The sequence below is a fragment of the Panthera tigris genome, chromosome B2, assembly GCF_018350195.1.
Source record: "Panthera tigris isolate Pti1 chromosome B2, P.tigris_Pti1_mat1.1, whole genome shotgun sequence".
NCBI classification, from domain to species: Eukaryota; Metazoa; Chordata; class Mammalia; order Carnivora; family Felidae; genus Panthera; species Panthera tigris.
The window spans coordinates 149,099,389-149,120,983 of NC_056664.1; the positions used below are offsets into that span (position 1 = coordinate 149,099,389).

A 21,595-nucleotide genomic window follows, 5' to 3' on the forward strand; every position below is an offset into this window, starting at 1 on the left:
CCCTAAAGAGCTGTGGCCGCAGGGGATGAGGGCACCGGTGGTGGTGGGTGGGATGGAGGGAGCCCCGGCAAGAGATGATACTGTTGAAGATGGTCGTGTTAAATGGAGAGCGGCGGTGGCGGAGGGAGGTGGTGAAGCGCAGGGAAGAGTGTTCCCGGAAGGCTGCTACCCCAGAGAAGTGTGGCCCCCGGAGGGGGAGAAGGGCCCCAGAGAGAGCACTAGCTGCTGAGCCTTCTCCTCTGCGACCTGGCGCCTCCCTCCCGGCTCAGTCCAGCCCTGCCATTCTGGGTTTGCAGCCTGAATGCCCTACTGAATTGCTTTTCTTGAGATAGCCCTGATTTCCTAATTGCCAGAATCCGTTGGCCATTGTAGGGCCACAAAAAGGCTTCGTCGTCTTCTTTGTGATGGTGTTAGTCTATTTCTGTTCTTTTCTGATCTCCTCCGTTGACTCCGTTTTCCTCATGTCTCTTGGCAGTGTAAGTATTTTAATATTGGAGCCCGTCCTCTACTTTTAACGTTTTCAAGTCAAAAAGGCCCGTATTTAAGTATGGCACCATTTTGAGACCAAGGGGGCAAAGTGATACTGACTAGCTGCGTTTTATCGACTTCGAGCTGTGCACGCTCATTTCCACACTAAACACTTTGGCTGGTGTTCCTGGGTCACAGGATCCTCTGCAGGAGGGAATTAATGGAGGGCTGATTCCTGGTAGCTGCTTCCCACACGTTCTCTTCTCCTTTCCCTTTTCCAGGAGGGGATTGTACATGCTCGGTCTCCTCTCACTGTGTTGATGTGTGATGGCTGTCATCACAGGATCTGGAGTGTGGGTTTTCTAGACCAGGCAGTCAAGGGGATGGCCTGCCTGCGCCAAAGTCTAGCGTTGCTTTCGAGTTTTAGGCTGGCAGTCAGTGAAAATTCCTCCGGAAGTGCTGACTCAGGCTGGTTTTCAGTCCTCCGCTTTGGTCATCTTTGGGAATGTTTTCACACACACAAACGTTGCACATCTACCATTATCTATAAATAAAGTCTAAAAAACAAAGTAAAAACTGTGTTTGATTTTGCTGGCCAATCTTAGGAACTGGGGAAATGGAATAGCTCATGAATAGCAGCACAGGAGCCGAAAGGGAAATCAACGGAATTCTGGGGAATCCGGTAGCAGTCAGCGCGCTTGGGAAGCTGGCTTGGAGCTCAGGTTTGTCCAACAGCTCCAGCGTTCTCTCAGGCACGTCTGAAAGAAAATATCAGCCCCCCCGCCATAACCTTTTGATTGGTCTTTTTGCTTCCAGTCCATTCTGTGCTCAGATGTCCAAATGGTTTTCCCCAAACCCCTGCACCTCTGGGGTTCCAGGTTGCCGAGGTGGTGTCGTAGCAGTCTCTGACCTCTCCTCCCTACTGATCTGGGAGGACGCACTTGCTATGGGGCAATCTACATAAAGCCAAGGACGTGATGAATTTACGCTAGGAATTCGGTAATGAGTGTGAGAGAGCCATTTTACTCCCAAGGTTGAAGAATGAGTCATTAACACCAGAGAACGTCGTCAAGCACTTGGGCTCTTGGGAAACAGTGAGGGACAGATACGTACTCTGCTGTCAGCTTACATTGTCGAACTTTAAGCACGAACGTGAAATTCTAGAACATGTTCATTGCTCTTTACCCTAAGGGTCTTCCACCTAAGGTGGACTTCACCAGACCCCCTCCTGGCCGGGTCACCACTGGCCTTCATGCTGCCAAGCCGAGTCATGGTTGCATAAGCCGCTGTGACACCGACACGTCGTCCGTGAGCTCTTTCCTTCGCTCGGCCCCCAGGTCTGGCCTGCTTCGCTTTGCTGAGTGATGGAGACGCCAGGGTTTGACCTCCTCTCTTCTCCACACTTAGGTGCCTCCTCTCTTCTCCACACTTAGCTTGCTCGGTGAAATTTTCCCTTCTCAGGATTTTGAGTGCTGAATGGCCCACGCTCGTATCCCTAGGGTTAGGCATCGCCCTGAACTTAACCATGCCCCAAACTGAACTCGGATTCCCCGCTGGCCCACTCACATCTGCTCTTAGAGCCTCCCCCAGCTTTGTAAGCATCCAGCAAGTCCATTTATCTGTTGTTATGCCCACGACCTGGCAGTCATTCTTGATTCCTTTCTTTCTCTCAGACCTCATATTGAATCTGTCCGCAAATTCTGGCAGCTCTCCTTTCAGAACATTTTCATAATCTAACCGCTTCTTGAAGCCTCTGCTTGTCGCTGCTGGCCCAGCCAGCCCCAAGCTGTCCTCCTCTCTCTAGACTCTTCCAGTGCCCTTTTACCTACTCTGTTTTCTTCTTTTCCCTATCTGCCTTTGCCCTCTTGCAGTCTGTTTTCCTATATGGAGATACACTTCTAAACCTTAAGTAACGTAACTTTTCTGCTCAGACTCTCAAGTGGCTTTTGCATTACTCGAAGTGTACCTTGACCAACAGAGCCCAGTATGATGCTGTTTCCCCCTTCTCATTCTGCCCTAGCCATTGTGGTCTTGTTATTTCTTAGACATGCCAGCTGGGCTGCTGTCTTGGGGGGTCTGTGCTTGTTCCCTCTCCCGGGAGTGCTTTTTGCCTAGGGTCAGGGCTTGATCAAGTGTCCCCTCTTCGTTACATCCCCCAGGGGCTTGGGGTCCCTGTGCCCTGTGTGGTTCTTATGTGCCGCCTTCTGGCTAATATTACCGTGTGTTCGCTCCCTCTGGATTCTGACTTCCTGACGATAGGGACTACTTTAGTTTGCTCCTCATTCTTTCCCCCTTGCCTGGAATTCAGAAGAGGAGAAGGGGATGATGATGACAACGATAACTTAACTGGAAATAAGAATGTTCTATCTCATAGGCTCAATTTCTTCTGAGTCTTCAAGTTTTCGTTTCTTTAAAAAAAATTTACTCTAAGTTGTTATTCCCACATTACTGAATGTCTACATTTATTTATTTATTAAATGGGTAGTTTTTACATTTTAGATGCAGTTCAAAAGCCTGACTATGAAATGAGCTTTATCTTTGAACCGATTCGTGTCCCAGCTTTGGAAATTCTGAACCGTGGTGTTGATTTTTGTTTTTTCCTCCCTTGTGGACAATTGTCTCCCTTCCCCTTCCTTCCATTCCTTGAGATTTATTACTGGAAAAATGTGGAGAACCTTTGTCCTAAAGAACTCCGACTGGTTCCAAGTAGACCCGTGGTTCCACTACAGCTGCCTCTGGGGACAGCTCTTTTATTGTGGGAACAGCACCTTGGGAAACACAGGCTTCTCCCTGGGCAGCAAGTTTTCCGAGTGCCTCCTTGAGTTGGGGACGTATACTCGCCTCACAGTGACCTTGGTGCTACAGCCAGCCAGTCTGTTATTTCATTTAATTCCCAGATCAGCAGGGACGTTCTGTCATTTTTCTTTCAGTTGAATTGAGGCTCAGACATTTTAAGGACCTAATCGTTAGAGACACAGCCAAAGGGCTTCTCTGCCTTTCCTTCTTACTTTCTGCCTTTCCAGAGGTGACTACTAACTTGAAGCTGTGGATGATAATTCATTTATGTGAACTGTTCTGTAGTATTCCACTGTCCATATGAGCCATGGTTTACTTATCTTTACTCCTGCCTAGAGATGATCAGGTTATTTATATTTTTCTGTTGTTATAAATGTAGATTTAATAAACACCCTTGTCCATGTTTCCTTCTGCGCTAATGAACATTTTTAGCATGGATGCCTACTCATTTCTTGGTCATAGGCCGTGCAGAAATTCTAATTTACCAGGCCTGGCAAATTGATCTATGAGATGGTTATATCAATTTACATTCCAAACTTTAGAATTTCCTACATTCGCAGTATATTCAGATTTTTTTTTTTTTTTTTTTTTTTTACAACCTGGAATATATGAAATAATTATTGCTTATAGTAGGCTGATTTCAGTGAACGGGTGTGTTTTCTTATGTTTATGGTCATTCTGATTTTCTCTTTGAATTGCCTCTTCATATATTTTATTTTTTTTTCCAGTGAGCTATTTGTCTTTTTCATGTTGACTTACAGAAATTCTTTGAAAAATTTGAATCCTAATTTTTCATAATTTATATATTTTAGAAATACATTTATGATTTCTCATATTTTACAGTGTCTTCTGCACATAGATATACAAATTTTTGAAATGTAGTTGGGTTATCTTTTTTTAAGTTTTATACTTTTTCTTGTTTGATGCCTATATCCATCCCATGTTTTATTCTGAAAATTTTACAGTTTGGCTTTTTACATTTAGAGATTTAGTCCGCTGGAATCTCTTTGGGGTGTGGTAGCACACCTCCTCCTTCCTGCAGGTGGCTGGTGCCCCCCACTGGGTCATTCAGGAGTTCACCCCCCCTACACCTGCTTTTCTGGCCTGCCTGCTTGAATTTTTCTTTTTTATAAACTCGGCAGTCTATTTAAGAGGAAGCGTGTTTTGCATTATTCATCGTATAATGTCACGGTTCCTGAATGTTTAGTCTCCCATATTGCTAGAACTGGGAACTGCACAGGCTAATTTTTATACAATAGGGTAAGAGGCAGTGTTGCTTCCTGGTTAAACAGGTACGGGCTCTTGTTTCAAAATTGCCTAAGTAGAAATCCCCGCCACTAGTGTTAGCTGCCATCATGGTCAGGCGACTTGGTCTAGGACTCAGGTCCTCATTTGCAAGACAGGAAGGTAATAGTACCGGTTCTAGCTCATAGAATCGAGGTCGCCAGGGCGTGAGGAGCCCTTGGCCCCGTGTTTGGGGCAAGGTCTGCACTTCCATTCAGGACGAATGAAAAGTCTTAGGATGAATACCTAGAGATGTTAAACGCTCTTTACGTTCGTACTGTATTATCATCGTTACTACTTGAGTTTTGTTTTTTTCCCCTTTTTTGTTTGCTGTAGCGGAACATCCTCCTTGTTCATCTCAGGACAGAAATTTAGATCCACCTGCTAATCTTTGTATCAGTTGGTGTTATTTGTAGGAGAGAGGTTTCCGATGACGCGCTTAGGTTTGATACTGTATGTTTTAGGTTCACTCTGCGTTGCATGTCTTAAATTGCAAAAAAATTTCTTATTTGTCGCTGTTTCTTACCGTGGGTGCAGTGACATCTGGACACAGTAGCATCGTCTTCAGAAATCTTCTTAAGATTCTTCTTGAGATTTTGTGAAAAGTGTAACTTCGTAGAAACACAGTCAGTGATTTTTAGGTTTTTATTTCATGGAACCTAACACCGTATTTTTTTTTTTTTATCTTTTGTTTTTGAGTTCATGCTTATGACATTCCATTAATTACCTCAGGAATTTATTCCAGAATGTCCTTTTTATAATCCCTGTATGTATGTGTGTGTTAGCCTGGGGTGTATGTTAAACAGTGTGGCCGGACGAGTCTAGAATAAGAGGTGAAAGTGTTCTAGCAAGCGGAATATTTCAGTAATGTTTTTTTTAATTAAAAAATTTTTTTTAACGTTTTATTTATTTTTGAGACAGAGAGACAGAGCATGAGTGGGGGAGGGGCAGAGAGAGAGGGAGACACAGAATCTGAAGCAGGTTCCAGGCTCTGAGCTGTCAGCACACGGGGCTCAAACTCAAAGACCGTGAGATCGTGACCTGAGATCGTGACCTGAGCTGAAGTCGGACGCTTAACTGGCTGAGCCCCCCAGGCGCCCCATCAGTAATGTTAAATGAGAATCTCTTCAGTGATTGCTTCTCTTTATGATAATTCTCTTTTGTAGTTATGTTAAGAAAACTTCTCATTGAACTGTGAACTGTTACATGTGACTTTGTCCCTACTAGAGGTTCTATGCTCCTTTTGTAAATTAGTGCTGCTAAAAATCCTCCTCAAAAACAGGAGTGCTTTTCAAAGTCCCTGGGCTGATTTATGCACCTTACCTTTTTGTTTTTCTCTTGCCTGGTACTAAGTGACATTCCAGTGTGCTGGGGTCATTTGGTAATTCAAAGAGCGAAACAGGAAGTAAAGTCAGGAGGTGCTGGTTGGCACCAGATACGCGGTTCAAGATGTTCATGATTCCAAGGGAGAGAATGCCAGGTATGTGCATCAAAGGAAGTATTTTGTTTATAAAATCCCAGCTATAGGACGGTAATAATTCATGTCCCTACTGTTGCACCGTCTGTCCAGAAGTTATTTTGTTTCTAATTTGTTCTTTTCACCTCTGTCCCATCCCCTCTGAAATGTCTTGTGTAATACGTGAAAGGTTTTAAGATACAGAGGACTCAAACTAACAGCCTGTGTTTTAAAATTGTATTGCACGTGTATTTGCTAATACAGTAAGTTGCACGAAGTTTGTTTTTTTAATCAAATAGGTTGAATAATGTGAATTCAATTTTTATTCTACCTTGCTGCTGTAGTGAAAAGATACAGATGGAAGCATTTTGATTATAGGAAGCTTCTTTGAATCAGTCACCAGAGTATTTATTTTGCTTTGGTGAGAAAATTACCATAAATACCGTAAATGATAGTCTACCAATTTGGGCATACAGTTTGCATGGCGCGTTACCCTAGTTCAAACTCAGAAATTCCTTTTTCACATTTCACCTACTTAAAAAAAAGGATCTCCGTACAGATTTAGGAAGCAGGATATTAAAACAAGTTTTCTTATTTTATATTGTTGGATTTTCTTTTTTGAGAGGATAATATCTAGGCAGAGTTCAAGAACATGGTTATTTTCTTTGAATAAGAAGACGTTACAAAATTTCACGTATGTTGATTTGGTTGCAGTCAGATGGTTGGAAATGATTTGAACTTTTGGATATTGAATTTCCAAAACAATTATAAATGTTGTAAAGTGTGATTTTTTTTTTTTTTGTATAAAGCTTGATATTTTGCATTTTTCCAATACTTTTTGGAAATATGTGCTCAGTTTTTTGCTTTTTTTGTTTGTTTATCTGTTTTTGTTTTCTGCTAGAGATGGGACTGTGTACCTTGCAAACTAATTCTCATTTGATAGGAGCACTTGAGAATGTGTACGTGGGGAGTGAGTGACCTGTATTGCCCGGTCCTTACTTACGGCAGGTGCTTTTATATATCATCGATGTGCAGTAACCACAAAACCCTGTGGAGGAGAGGAGCCTCTCCGTTTTGCAGACAGGAAGCGAGAGAACTCCGGCATCTTGCACAGAGCCACATGAGCTTTAAGTGAAAATACTGGAGCTTTAACTAATATCTGGCCATCTCCAAGGCCCTGCCTCGCTTTGTCTCTTTCCTCCGCACACTTGCTGCTTGCTCGGCGTAAGCAACAGATGCTTGGCCTCTGATGTTCATTCATTATCTGTTTATGGGATCAGCTTCCTTGAGTTTTTTCTAGAGCCTCTGTATTTTTATGAAAATAGGTTTATTTTATAGTTAATAATATGTAATTGTAATTTATTTGTATATTAAACATTTTTAGTAAGAAAGTCTAATAGATGAGACTTATTTATATTCCTCCCCCAGACTTAAGAATTTTCAACATTTGTTGTTCTCAATTCATTAGTTTTTGTTGTTGTTTTAGCTTGAACTATTTTAGAGAAAATCCAGAAAGGTGGCATGTTATTTTTCCTCTGCCTCAGTGTGCACCTCAGAAAACCTAGCCATGATGCAGTGATCCTGTCTGCGAAGTTAACCATAATTCCTTCCTGTTTTGTAATATCTAGCCCATATTCACATTTCCTGTCTCTCTGAAAAATGTGTTTTTACAGTTAATTTATCCGAATCAGCATCCAGACAAGGTCCACACGTTGTCTAGTTGCCTTATGTCTCTTAATCCAGAGCATCCTCACCCCTCTCCAACCTGCCTCTTGTGTCGTGTCACAGACCTGCTGGAAAAAAACTGGCTTAATTTCCCTTTAGAATATCTCCATTCTGGACTTGCCTTTTTGTTTCCAGGGATTGCAGTGGTATTTGATTTCTTTCCGTAGCGTGAAAGCCCTGATGGGCTTCAGGTCCCACTACTGGATAAGAATGCTTGGCAACTGGTGCTGTTTGTGGATCTGGCATCACACTGGGTGCCCAGCAGGAGGTGAAGCTGGGAAGCCTGAATTTCCTACCAGCCTGCACCTGCTGGTTTCATCATTGCAGGTCTTGGCTTAATCAAGCAGTGGTTACAGAATACTGGCTTTCTGATTCCATCATTTCTGTCACGTCGATTGGCTGAAAGTTTTCTTTAACGAAGAGGAACAAATTTTCTGTATCTGAGTTAAGGAAAGCAGGACAGTTTGTGAGTTCTTTTACTCTAGTTGCTTATTTTCAGGCTAAGAAGTTGGTACCCTAGTTACTTGCAGTGGTGAGAGTGATTTTGATTTTGTTTTTGGCTTTCTTGTTTTTCTTTACTTTCATTATGAATGTGAGGATTTTTTTCATTTTTTTTAATAAGCTTTTTATGTTGATTCCAGTATAGTTAACATAGTGTTCTGTTAGTTTCAGGTGCACAATACAGTGATTCAGCAGTTCTATACATCACTCAATGCTTATGTTTTTTGTTTAATTTTTTTTTTCGAGAGGCACAGAGCATGAGTGGGGGAGGAACAGAGAGAGAGAGAGAGAGAGAGAGAGAGAGAGAGAGAGAGAGTCAGAGAGAGAGAGAGTCTGAAGCAGGCTCCAGGCTCTGAGCCGTCAGCCCAGAGACCGACGCGGGGCTCGAACTCACGGACCGCAAGATCGTGACCTTAGCTGAAGTCAGACGCTTAACCAACTGAGCCACTCAGATGCCCCCCAATGTTTATCTTAAGTATATATATATTTTTTAAAGATTTTACTTTTTTTTTTCTTTAATGTAATCTCAACACCAATTTGGGGCTTAAACTCACAACCTTGAGACCCACAGTCGTGTGCTCCACCGACTGAGCCGCCCAGGTGCCGCGAGGCGCCTGGATAAGTATACTCTTTGGTCCCCATCACTTATTTTACCCATCCCTCCACCCACCTTTCCTCTGTGTTTCCGGCACTGTGTTCCCTGTAGTTAAGAGTTTGATTGTTGGTTTTTTTCTCTCTCTCTCTCTCTTTTTTCCTTTGTTCATCTGTTTTGTTTCTTCAATTCAGCATGTAAGTGGAATCATATGATATCTGTCTTTCTCTGACTTATTTCACTTAGCATCATACGCTGTGGCTGCATCCACGTTGTTGCAGATGCAAGATTTCGTTCTGTCTCGTGGCTAATGCTCCGTCGTATACACACCACATCTTTACCCATTCGTCCGTCACTGGACATGTGGGCTCTTTCCGTCCTTTGGCTCTTGTCTGGTGCTCCTCAAACACCGGGGTGCACGTGTGAGGACTTGTGTATGTGTTCCAGTCCGTCGACGTCATTATTCTTGCTGGTGCTCAGTTTTCCCCAGACTTGGCAGGCGTACCTTTTGGTTGGCTTGAGGGTTTTTTTGAATGAGCCAGTTCATTTTTGAGAACTTCCTTTTTCTGGCCAAACAAGATGTCCCAAACTGTTCTTGTCAGTTTCAGACTGGTATGTAGGTTCAGCCATTCCTCCAAGGAGCCCTGACCCCTTTTAGTGGAGAGTAATATTTAGAGATCACAGTCTAAGTGCTAGAAATGCTTCCTTTTTACCACTTGTCTTTTGCTTCATGGCCTTTGTAGTGGAAAGAGCTAGGAGATACTTATTCTTTGTGGGAAAAAATCTCTATGAATTTTTTCTCACATTTCCAATTCATATTTGGCCTGATAGGGTTTTTACTTAATTTCTTCACTTTAAAAAAATTATTTTCAAGTGTTCATTTATTTATTTGGAGGGAAAGAGAGAATCCCAAGCAGGCTCTGCACTAACGCGGGGCTCGATCTCACGTACTGTGAGATTATGACCAGAGCCGAAATCAAGGCGCCTGTGATTTAAAAACCAATTTTAATCTTCTTTCTCTTACGTTGAAAATCTTGTTTTATAACTGTATTGACATAATTACTTGTTTGCTTTAGTGTCATATAGTTAACTATATTATACATAATGCCAATATTACTGCTAATAATAAAATTAATATTTCTTTGTAAGATATTTGTCCTTAGACTCTGCTAGGAATATAAAGTCAAAACGTCACTTGAAAATGGTATTTTTATGTGTGGTGATGTGACCAACCTGGTATATCGTTAGACAATTAATTTCAGTTTGGTTTAAATTTTTAGTGATCACTTTGTGTTAAAATTAAATTTTTATGATTTAAAATTATCACATGGTTCCAAAGTTGAAACTGTGGAATCAGTTGCGTTTAGAAAAGCTTTGCTTCCGTCTTTATTACATTTCGGGTCATCCGCTCAAGGAAGGTTTCCTTCTGTAGGTGTGGTCAGGTGCAGTGACGCTTGTGTCTCCACCTGACTGCGCCTGTCGTCGCCATCGCCGTCGCCGTGTGAAGAGCTCCCTCCCTCCTTTATTGCAGGATGTGCAAGTACAGGGTTGATTCAGCCTGTGCCCTTTGCTGGAGCGTTCCCTGACTTGTGCTACAGTGAATAACTTTGCATGAAGCAGTTCACGTCTTTGCCAGCTTCTCTGTGGATAGATTCACAGAAGTGGGACTGCTCTGGCAGAAGGGACATGTCGATTTGATTTTACCAAATACTGCCAAATTCTCCTTTTCTTGCCAGCACCCAAAATAGAGTATGTTGTGAGACTTTCAGATTTTTACCAGTTAGGTTGTTGAAAAATGGCATCTTATTATTGTCTTATTTTGAAGTCATTTTATCATTGGCGAGGTAGTTCATCCTTTTTTCTATTTGAGTCATATTTACCTCTTTTCTGAGCTGTCTGGTGTCTTTTTCTCTTTTTCTTTCTTTTGGCACATTCCTCAATGAGTTCTTGGTGGTGTTCTTCTCAAATTTGAGGAGCTCCATTATGTTTTATTTGGGGGGAGCAAGGAACGGTTTATTCTCACAGGATGAGGCCCTCAGCCTCGGTAGCAGAGGCGCCCCCCCCCCCCCCCCGACCCCACCTCTTGGTGTGGCAGCTGCAGGAGGGCCGGGCCAGGGGCCCGTGTGACCGCCAGAGTGGCAGCCACAGGAGCAGCAGCGGCCGCGCAAGGACTGAGCGGCGGCGGCGGGCCGGCTGACTCCGTTCCTCCGTGGATGGTGCTCGAGGGCGGCTGGGGCAGGGGGCTGACTGTGAGGTGGGGGGCCTCTGGAGTGGTCCATTCGGCTGTGAGGCTGCTTCTGGGAATGTCACCTGGAAGCCGGTCCGTGCCAGGTGGGAGCTTCTCCCCAGTGGGTGCTGCAGCCTGGACGCGCCCGCGGGGCCCGGGCTCCCCGCTGGAGAACAGCACCCCGGGCGGGTCTTGCTTGTTGGCAGAGTGAGGAGGGCACCCCAGCCCCGGGAACTCTTTATGTGTTAGAAAGCTGTTTTTCTGCCCTGTTAGCTGGAGAGGTTTTAACCCCGTGTGTCACTTGTCTTTAGACTTTACCTGTCGTGTGCTTTTTTTGGTCTCCAAATGGAAGTTTATGTAGTCAAATTTGTTACTGTTTCTTCAGTTGCTATATGATATATTTTTAATATATAATTTTTAAAATACGGATCTCCATAAAGATGTTTGTTTATTACACAGTACAAATTGAAAAAGGCCACGTGTGACCTGGACGTGTGGACACTGTAGAAAGGTTGAACTTAACAGCCGCTCCTAGAGATGTTCTTGGTGTTGTTCTTCTCAAAACGTGACTGTGGCCAGACTGCGAGGGAAACCGCCGGGGGGTCAGGAAGCCGTGGAATCCGCTCAAAGGACCCAGGACGGCTCAGTAGATAGGGTGATGGCATTTTGTGTGTGGGCACGTGTGTGAGAGGGGGAGTGGGGTTCCCAGGTGTGTAGGTCAAGGAACTGCATTAGCCACGATGTATCTGGACTTTATCAGAGAAGTCAGCCACGTCTTTCTTCGCGTTCTTGTGTTTGCGGGCTGGGTCTAGGTGCAATTAGATGAATGAGGAAGCAGTTGTACTCAAAGGGTGTTTGACAGATTAGCACCAAGCTGGAGAAATGTTATCAGGTGGTAACTGACATGCAGATGACTCAAGAATTTAAATTTGACTGGAACCTCATATGAATCAACAATATTAGGTGGAGGCCAAAAAACTAAGGCAGTCTTAGGGTGCGTCAGTTACAGGTATAGTATTAGAGATAGCAGTATACTTCCAGTTGACCAGAACTACACGTGTGGAGTTCTGTGATCGGTTCTGAAAACATCGTCAGGCCGGGTGGATAGAACACCAGTGTGTTCAAGAGCAACGAGGGGCGCCTGGGTGGCGCAGTCGGTTAAGCGTCCGACTTCAGCCAGGTCACGATCTCGCGGTCCGTGAGTTCGAGCCCCGCGTCAGGCTCTGGGCTGATGGCTCGGAGCCTGGAGCCTGTTTCCGATTCTGTGTCTCCCTCTCTCTCTGACCCTCCCCCGTTCATGCTCTGTCTCTCTCTGTCTCAAAAATAAATAAACGTTAAAAAAAAATTAAAAAAAAAAAAAAAAAAAAAGAGCAACGTGAACAAAATGGTAAGTAGATGGGGAATTTTGTCACAGAGAGAGAAGAATTGGAGGAACTAGAATGCTCGCTCTAGGTGCATGGTTCTCCGCGGGGACCCCTTTGTTCCCTGAGGATGTATGCAGGTGTCCGGAGACATTTTGGTTTTCACAGCTCGGTGGGTGCTGCTGGCACGGGCGTGTGCGGGCAGGGACCCCGGGACGTCTCAGGCATCATCCACGCACTCCGCGCACTTCGCACGACAGTTATCTAGTCCAGGACGTCATAGAGCTGAGGTCAGGAAATCCTTTTTCAGACTAACCCGGTTTGGCTGCGACCCGTAGTAAGGAAAGAACTGCGTTTTACCTCGTAGCCCAGGGCACACACAAGAGGAGCCGGAGTTAAAATTTCATGAGCCAGCGCGTGCCCCGTTTCCTGACCTGGAGCGCATCGTACCCCGTAGAAATGGGTTCGACTGTGTGCCATGTCGTTAACCAATGGGAAGCAACGATCAGTCATAAGCCATGGTTTGAGTATCGGCCTAAATGATACCAGAGAATGAAACTAAGCCCAACTGGTAAAGCGGTGTGTGATGCATCGCGCTTTTGTGCAAGACGGCACTTTCCTGCTCTTGAGCCTCGGAGAGAGAGAGCATACTGCGTGACTAGGGAGTTCACCACCACTGGGGTTGTTACAGGGGTTCTCGGAACGTGAGATCTGTGAATAGGTATCATGGGGTCTTAGAACCTGGATGAGGAGATAATTACATCTTCACTTTCAGTAAGTTTTTATTAAGCTCTAACTGAAATTCAGCGTTTTCTTTATTTAGGAGTTTTCTGCTCATAATCTACTTCAAAATTAGAGTTATATGAATCAATTCTAGAACTTATTTAATATGTTAATAAATAAGCACTAATTTTTACTATATGATAGTTTTTAAAAATTATTTTAATAATTGAGTTTTAATGCAGTTTTTCCTTTGTAATCTTTTGGATGCATTTACAGTTTTTATTCTGAGAGGAAATTGAGGGCCTTTACTAGACTTCCAAAGGATCTTTGGCAAAATTGGTCATAGCCTCTGCACTAGATAGGTGGCTTTTGGGGTTGTTTTATGTATCTGTTATTTGTCAAATGTATTTAAAGACTGTAACAGAAATAGACATAATCTTTGCCAATGAATATGATAATTGCTTTTTTGTCATATGGGTTTAATATATTCTGTAATTGACCTTCTTTCAAATCCCCAATACATGTATGTGTGGTAGCTATTCAGATAGAGATTTACAAATTTTAAGAGGACCATAGGGGAAACTTTCACTTTTTGATCCCCCTCCCCCCCAGTGCTGACTTAGAGCTGGGTAGAGATTGCTAGCAGCAGAGCCCAAGTGTAACTTGCCATGAAAGTTGCCAGTTAGGGCTCACCAACGTTTAGCCGCTTCCAGCAGATATTTGCTAAGTAGACGCTGTTGGCAGGTATAACTGAGGCATTTAAAAAAGATGTTGGCTTACTGGTTTCACAGCAGGCTGTGTGTTCTGGCAGGGAATTGTTTTATTTTTAATGTTTAAAGGTGTTTGTGCACTGGATGGATTTTTCAGAGTTTATAAAAGGGGAGATGTGTGTGTGTCGGGGGGTGGGGCGGTGCAGGTGTTTGAGTCCAGAAAACTTGCTTTTCATCTAGAAGATGACTTTTCCCCCATTTCAATAAACTTGGTCTTTGTTTTTTTCAGTTTATTTATTTTGAGAGAGTGAGTGAGAGGGGAAGGGACGGGGGGGGGGGGGGGGGGGGGACATAGGATCCAAAGCAGGCTCTGCTGATAGCACAGAGCCCGACGTGGGCCTCAAACTCTCGAACTGCGAGATCGTGACTTGAGCCACCCAGGCGCCCCTGGACTTGGTCTTTGTTAACTTTGGTGAACTAGCATCAAGATGTTCGAAGTAGGAGGCTCCCAGTGAACAGGTGTACGGTGTGATTGTTGGAGACCACACCTTCATTTTCAGACAAAAAGATGTTGGATGGAATCATTATAAAAAGCAAATGCGTATATGCAGGGGAAGAGGAGACTCGGCTTTCCTGGATGAGGATTGCTGGCTCCGAGAGCGGTTGCTCTCACGTGACTGCCAGTTCACGTTCCCGCCCACAAAGTGACAGTGCCCTGTGGAAGTCCCTTCTCACAGAAGAGGAAACAGACTTTGGGACGTTGAGCCACCTCCTGGTAGAGATGCGATCTGAATTCAGCCTAAGTGAAGAGAGGAAACTCTTAATTTGTACTCTGTAGTTATCTGAAAGGTGGTTCAATATAGAACAAACCCATTTACTTCATTTTTACAGAAACCTCTTGAGGTTTGGGAGGTCAGCCACTTACAAGGCGCTATAATTAGTGCTGTTAGATTTTTTTGAAGTAGGCTCCACACCCAACATGGGGCTCGAACTCACAACTCCGAGAGTTGCAGGCTCTACGGACTGAGCCAGCCGGGCGCCCCTGATCAGTGCCGTCAGCGGGAAGGGCGGGGAAAAGACCCCTTCGGAATGAACACCGTGGGAAGGAGTAAGTGTGGGCCTGGTGAGGACATTTCACAGCTGTTTCTTTAAGCTTTCCAGAGTATTGTTTGTTCTGTGAAGGTTTTAGGTAATGAAACGCGTGTGGTTTTAAAGAGTATTCTTAAAGTATATTGTTGAAGAAACCATGTTTATTTAAGATTCCAAAAACCCGTATTGAAGTATTCTTTCATCTTTTACCTAAGCTATTAACGTGGAGTCGAAAGGCTGCCGTCCAGGTGATTGTTTCCTGTACTGGTAACGTGAGTGTGCTCTGAGGCGTGGCTGTGTTTTTTTTAATGCTTTGCACGTAGTTGGAGGCACCAGCATTGGAAAGCAAGCGGTGGGGTTCTGTCTGCTGCCCTTTTTACCACGGGGTTGGATGGCTACCTGTCAGGGTTGGCGTGGCTTGGCTGCAGGCGAGGAGACGGACCTCACGTAAATGCTGGACACGGTGAGCAGAAAAGCGAATCTGTGTGCTCAGCCTGTTTAGAACTAACGGTTCTGGGTAGCTTGTGCAAGAGGAGATTTGGGGTTGCCCTGGTGAGTTTTTACTGGTTTGGAGAAGGCCAACTGATTATCGATTTCATTAATTGAGATGCTGGTAAAATATTTAAAAGCAAATCTCCACCTTTAATCCTTTGTTCTTTGCATTGGCTCTCTAGTAACTTAAAATGGCTGTCTCTGGTTTTGTGGGGGGTTTTTGCTGTATTGGTTTTTTTGGTCTATTGTTTCCGATAAATACTAAAATTTTGTTTCAGAGTTGTCGTTAAATCCACCCGAAGTAGTGTTTCATTTCCACGGTAATAATCCTTGTGGATGATGTTTCTCAGGCAGAGGTTTATGCAAAGGTAAATGTACACCTTTAGGAAAGAACCTTGCTTTCCTGTCGAGAAGAATAAAGAAAGGAAACAGCCGATGTATCTTCTGCCTTTCACGCAGGTTATTGTGGCGAGAGTGCGCAGTGCAGGGACCGTGCAGGTTAAGGTCACAGGAGCTGCCGTCCTGCCTGCTCCAAACAGAGGTTTCTTCCTTGAAAACATGCTGCTCGCAAGTAGGCGCTTCTTTAGAGAGCGGAGGACCCGCAATAGTGTGTTTTCATTTTAAATATTGTTGTCTTGGGTAATTTGCATAAAGTTTTTTTTAAGGAAACATTGGTCTTTGTAAAATTATAACTGTATTAGTCTGCAGCATTATCAGAACATTAGTCCAGCGATCGAGACTTGATAGTTCTCACAGGTTTAAAGTTTTGTTCCAGAGTTGTTACCGGTGGAGGACAGACAAACCAAAGCTGGAAGAATCGGATACTGTTACTGGAACTTTTGACTCAAATTTGTTTTTCATTTTACCTGTGAAGCATCGTATTAGAGACTGAGGGAGGGCCTAGAACCATGAACGAGGTCCCTGAGGAAAGCTACCATTCAAGTGGGACCTCTGACGGCTGGTTCTTTATGTAGTTGACTCCTCAAAAGAAGCGTCTTATTTTCATGTTGTAGTTCAGGAAATTTGAGCTCACATGTGTCCGATAAGTCACTCAGATACGGTCTTCAGCTGAGATGCCGGCTAGTTTGTGCCCTGAGGCCCACCCCCAGGTGCCCATCGCCCTGTGCGCTGGGCAGGCTCGTGGGCTCATAGACGAGGCGGAGCTGGTGACCGCGCGACGTGGGCTCGTTTCTTCTCTTCACCGTTTCTCCTGGAACTCCTCCCGCGCTTGCCATAAAGGGGAGGAGTCCTGTGTTTCTCCTTCCCGGGATGGAGTGAGTGTTGAAACTGACGGGGCTGCAGAGCTTGGGTTTAACAGCTCAGGTTTTAGGGGGCAGCTCCTGTGTCGCTCTGCCCTCAGGGAGCTGTGTGGTTACACTTGACACACACTCCCTGTCTGGGGAACCTTCTTTTTTAACGCCTTGATAAGGTATCTCATTCATGTCTGAGGTGTTAAATGCTGCACTCTTAGTTTTGGCATATGGTTGCCCTTAATACACGTTACTATTATCTGTTAATTTGCTCGTTATATGCAGAAGTTTTAGGTTCAAGAGCTTGGCTTTATCAGTTTTCTGGGGTCTGAAAATTCTGTGGACTTAGTCACAGAAGGGAAGCACTGTGCGAAGGGAGGGCTAGAGGGAGAGCGAGAATTAGGCTCCGTGAGGGGTGTGGACGCGGGGCTCCTGTCTCACCATCTCGTGAACTGTGAGGTTCTGATTGAGGTCGAAATCAAGAGTTAGATGCTTAACTGAGCCACCTAGCCGCCCCTCACAGTTAATCTTTGTTAGCCCTTATCTAGTGAATTTAAAGGTAGTTCTAGTAGGCCACCTTATTTAGGCTTGGTAGAACCTGGAAATTTGTGTCTTTAAAAACATCAACAGAAATACTAGTTCTTTGCCGATGGAAGTGCTGTTACCTGCTAGATTTCTACCCTTGGGTTTACTCTTTTTTTTCCATTTACTTCAACGTTTTATGTGAGATCAGTAGCTGAAGCACGTTAATGATGGAGGCTTGTATTTACACTTTTTTCCCTATAAACAGTAGCCATCTCTCTAGAAGGGATTTTCTTGAGGGTGAGGGCCCTCCTCCTCCCCATGCTCGTCAGTACATTCTTGTTCCGTTTGTGCTCTTGCCTAGTTGGGTGTTCCTTCCCAAATCGTTCATTTCTGGTAGTTGGGAAAGGGGTGCTTCCTGTCTTTGGGATCCATAGGTGCATCTGTCAGTTTTAGTCTTGTCACAAATGCTGGAAACTCTCCTGTTAGCAGAGTGATAGGGTGGGAGGCGAATTTGCCTGGTTGGTCTTGCTTCGTCTACAAAGCAGGAGCCCTTGGAAGAGCTGGAGTGCTTTTGCCGGCTCCTGTTGGAGACGGTGGCTGTAGGGCGAAGAGGATCTCAGAGTGGCGGCGACTGGAGCGCCAGAACCCTGGGATAAACATGGGACTCCCATAATAACGACTTAACATCTGTACAGCCGAAGACCGTCAGTAATTCCTGTTTTCTGACGTCTGAGGAGGTGGTGGACGGGGAGCGTGGACCCAGAAGGGGAGACTGTGGCTCGAGCGGGGAGAGGCCAGGAGCTGAGGAGGACTGGGGCCGCCGAGTGACGGCAGGTGCTTGGCACCACCGGGCACTTGGCGAGGGTGGGCTGTTACGAATACTAACCGGTACAGGACCGTCTTTCACGCGCATGGTTACTTTACAAAGGTGTTGGGGATCGCCAGAGTAACACCAGAGACGGAGAAGAGCATTTAAAGAGGATGCTGCTTAACATTCTCTGCTGCTTGACCAGGCTGGACAGAGGAGCAGTTTATCACTCGGAGAGACCAGAGCGGACTGATAGAGCTCCCATTTTGCTAACTCATAAAGCTGTTTTCAGTCTCCCTTCCATAATCATGGCCTTACTTCAGCCCAAGGTCTGTGGTTCCATGGCATCCTTTTATTATTTTTTTTATTTTTCTTAATTTTTTTAACACATGCTCGCGTTCTCTGTATTTTCCCCTGGGACAGTGGGAAATGGGAAATTAACTACTGCCTAGCGTTCGGACGGGGCCTGAGCGAGTACAGTAAAACTTCGGGGCTATAAATATGCCTTATTGTCTTGTTTTCTGTTTTAATTTTCATCCAGGTTATATAGTTAACCACATTCTAATATCCCGTAATTGTTATAATTACTAGGTCATAGTTAATTAGTGAAGAATTAAGTGAGCAGGTCGGGAGGACAGAAAAGCTTACTTGTGATGGGCTTGGAGCCCATACAAGAGCCATCGCCAGGAGTAACGCCGAGGAGTGACCTGATCTGACTTTTAACAAAATCGTGGGTGGATTCTAGATGTATTTTGAGGGTGGAATGACTCGATGTGCCGGTGTGGAAGGCGAGAAGAGGGAAGAGTTGTCAGCGGTGCTGAGGGCGGTGAGGGCAGACGAGGTGGAATGCGGCTTGGAAGTTTGTTTGGAGCTGTGCTTTTCTTGTGTTCGGGGAAACAGTGGGGTACACAGGAGCGCAGGACCTTGCCCCCTTGTATCCCCAGGTCCAGTGTCCCCCACAGAACAAAAACCAGGTTCTCTGATGTAGTGGTTCATCCTGTGGGATACGGACCGCCGAGTCTTGGGTCATAGCAGAGGACCTGGAAGCTGACGTGAGTTTCCCTGAAATAACCTGCATTTTAATTGACCAGAAAGGGAAAAGAAATCACGGGAACGGGCATGCTGTAGTTGCACGGCTCCAGCTCCAGACCACGTTACAGTTCCTTTGCTTGTAAGACCCACCCTATTTATCTCGAGAAGTCCGGTTTTGAGAAAAACCGTGTTCATTGATTTTGGGCAGTAGTTCATATGAAAATTAGTTTCGATTCTGCAAAGGCTAAGAGTTTCCATCTATTCACTTTCATGTTAGAATTGGGGCTAACGTTTGTCCTTTGTGGTTTGAGTCGTCCCTTCATTTAGGCTTTATGATTTTGAGGCTGGACAGGACCTCAGGGATTGCTAGGCATGGACTTTGGGGATCTGTGGGTCTGGATTTTAACTGTGATTTGCCGCATAACTGGGCAAGATCCTTAAACTTTGTGTTTCAATGACCGAATCTTGAAAATAGAGTTTAGTAGTGAATCTGCTAACCCGCGTCCTTCTAAAGACACAGCCAAGTAGTGCGTGTCGGGGTGTGCCTGGCACTGGCTGGAGACTTGTTAATATTAGCTGTCGTTGACGTCAGCTGCTCCACGGCCATTGTCGTATACGTGAGACCAGTAAGGCGCAGGTTGTAAATAACTTGTCCCAAGTCACGTGATTCAGTTTGAAGCCTAAACCCTGTCTCTCCGTTTCTGTCTCAGATGTTTGCAGTAATGAAACATTCTTTAAAGATGGTGAATGACTTTTTATTCTAGAAATTGAATCTTATTTTAGAATGTTTTTCCTTTCTGTTTTCCTTTAGGATTTGGAGTTTCATGGCGTAATGAGATTTTATTTTCAAGATAAAGCTGCTGGAAACTTCGCAACAAAATGCATTCGGGTCTCTAGTACGGCCACCACACAAGACGTGATCGAGACGCTGGCAGAGAAATTCCGCCCTGACATGCGGATGCTGTCGTCCCCAAAGTACTCCCTCTACGAAGTTCACGTCAGCGGAGGTCAGTGTGCACACACGGGGTACTGGCGGGGTAGCCTCTGCTGTGTAGACAACTTCCGAACCACTCCTGTGTGCACAGCGCATCTCTGTCACAGCATTGCTTTGCCGCTGGCCCTTCTCTTCCTGGGGACGTTGGGGGGCGTTTGTGCGTCTGTGAAACATTCAGACAGGATCCCAGGAATTAGATTTGGTGGAAGTTAGGATGAAAGTATTGTACACTTAGTTTCTTCAAAGATAACTAGCATGACGTTTCGTCTTTAAAACTCACCAGTGGATCTAGGCGCCCATACACATTGATGAAACCGTATGTTACTTGCTTTTGGAGAACTAGTTCATGTAACTTTTTTTTTTTTTAACTTTTTTAATGTTTGTTTTCGAGAGCGAAAGTGAGCATGAGTCGGGGAGGGGCAGAGAGAGAGAGAGGAAGACACAGAATCGGAAGCAGGCTCCAGGCTCTGAGCTGTCAGCACAGAGCCCGACACGGGGCTTGAATCCATGAACGGTGAGATCGTGACCTGAGCCGAAGTCGGACACTTAACTGACTGAGCCACCCAGGTGCCCCTCCTGTAACTTTTATGTATAGATTATGACACTACAATTTAATCCAGTTAAAATATTATGGGTATGAATCCTCAATCTTACAAAAATGAGTATTTTTATAATGTGAGGTGGTATATTTTCCTTATTCTTTGGAATACTTAGGGTATCTTGGGGAAACTTATGTAGTCATTTCTCCTTGTTTTAATGTTTGAAATTTTTGAAAATATCCTACATACGAGATCGCAATTTAAGTTGGACTGATTAGAAATGTAGAAATTTGGGGTGCCTGGGTGGCTCGGTTGAGCATCCGACTCGGTTTTGGCTCAGGTCATGATCTCACGGTTCATGGGTTCGAGCCCCGTGTTGGGCTCTGCGCTGAGTGTGGAGCCTTCTTGGGATTCTCCCCCCACCCCCCCCCCCACCCCAACCCCCCCTCTCTGACTCTCATGTGTGTGCTTGCTCACTCTTCAAAAACAAACATTAGAGATGTAGAAATTTATACATTTTTTAATGAGTGCTGTGGAAATATTGAGTCCCTTATAAAATATATTGTCTCCTCTCTCTGCCCCTCCCCTGCTCATGCTCTCTCAAAAATAGACGTAAAAAATTTTTTTAAAAATACAGATTCCAATTAATGCAACAACTAAAGGATTACATATATAGCAAAACCCAATTTAAATACCTGTTAAATTCCATCCAGAAATACTCTTTGAACATGCGTTATTTGTCTTGACTTCAAAATTGCAGCTTTCTTTGTATATTTGAAATAGAGTAAGAATTCTTGTACTGCATGGAATTCAGGTATGGCCAAACACTTTTCCCCTGGAGAGGAGATACAGGCCGTATTTTTTTGTTACTCTGTCAACATTATGAGGAGATCCCACTGCATACACCACACCAAAGCTAGATTTGATGATAGAGGATAACCTTAATTAATTTTGGATGGTTTTTCTGAGGTTGAATTTTTCCTTTAGCTCAGAATCACTATAACTAGCTTGTTGAGAAGAAAC

The 21,595-nt window shown here is 44.5% G+C and overlaps 1 protein-coding gene across 1 annotated transcript in view; it reads left to right on the forward strand.

Annotated features, from left to right (window-relative positions):
* The window catches only part of AFDN (afadin, adherens junction formation factor), a 139,040-nt gene that overhangs the window by 16,276 nt on the left and 101,169 nt on the right, over positions 1–21,595 (forward strand). The window contains 1 exon segment of the mRNA XM_042987541.1: positions 19,851–20,046. Within this exon segment, the coding sequence (XP_042843475.1) occupies positions 19,851–20,046 (196 nt within the window).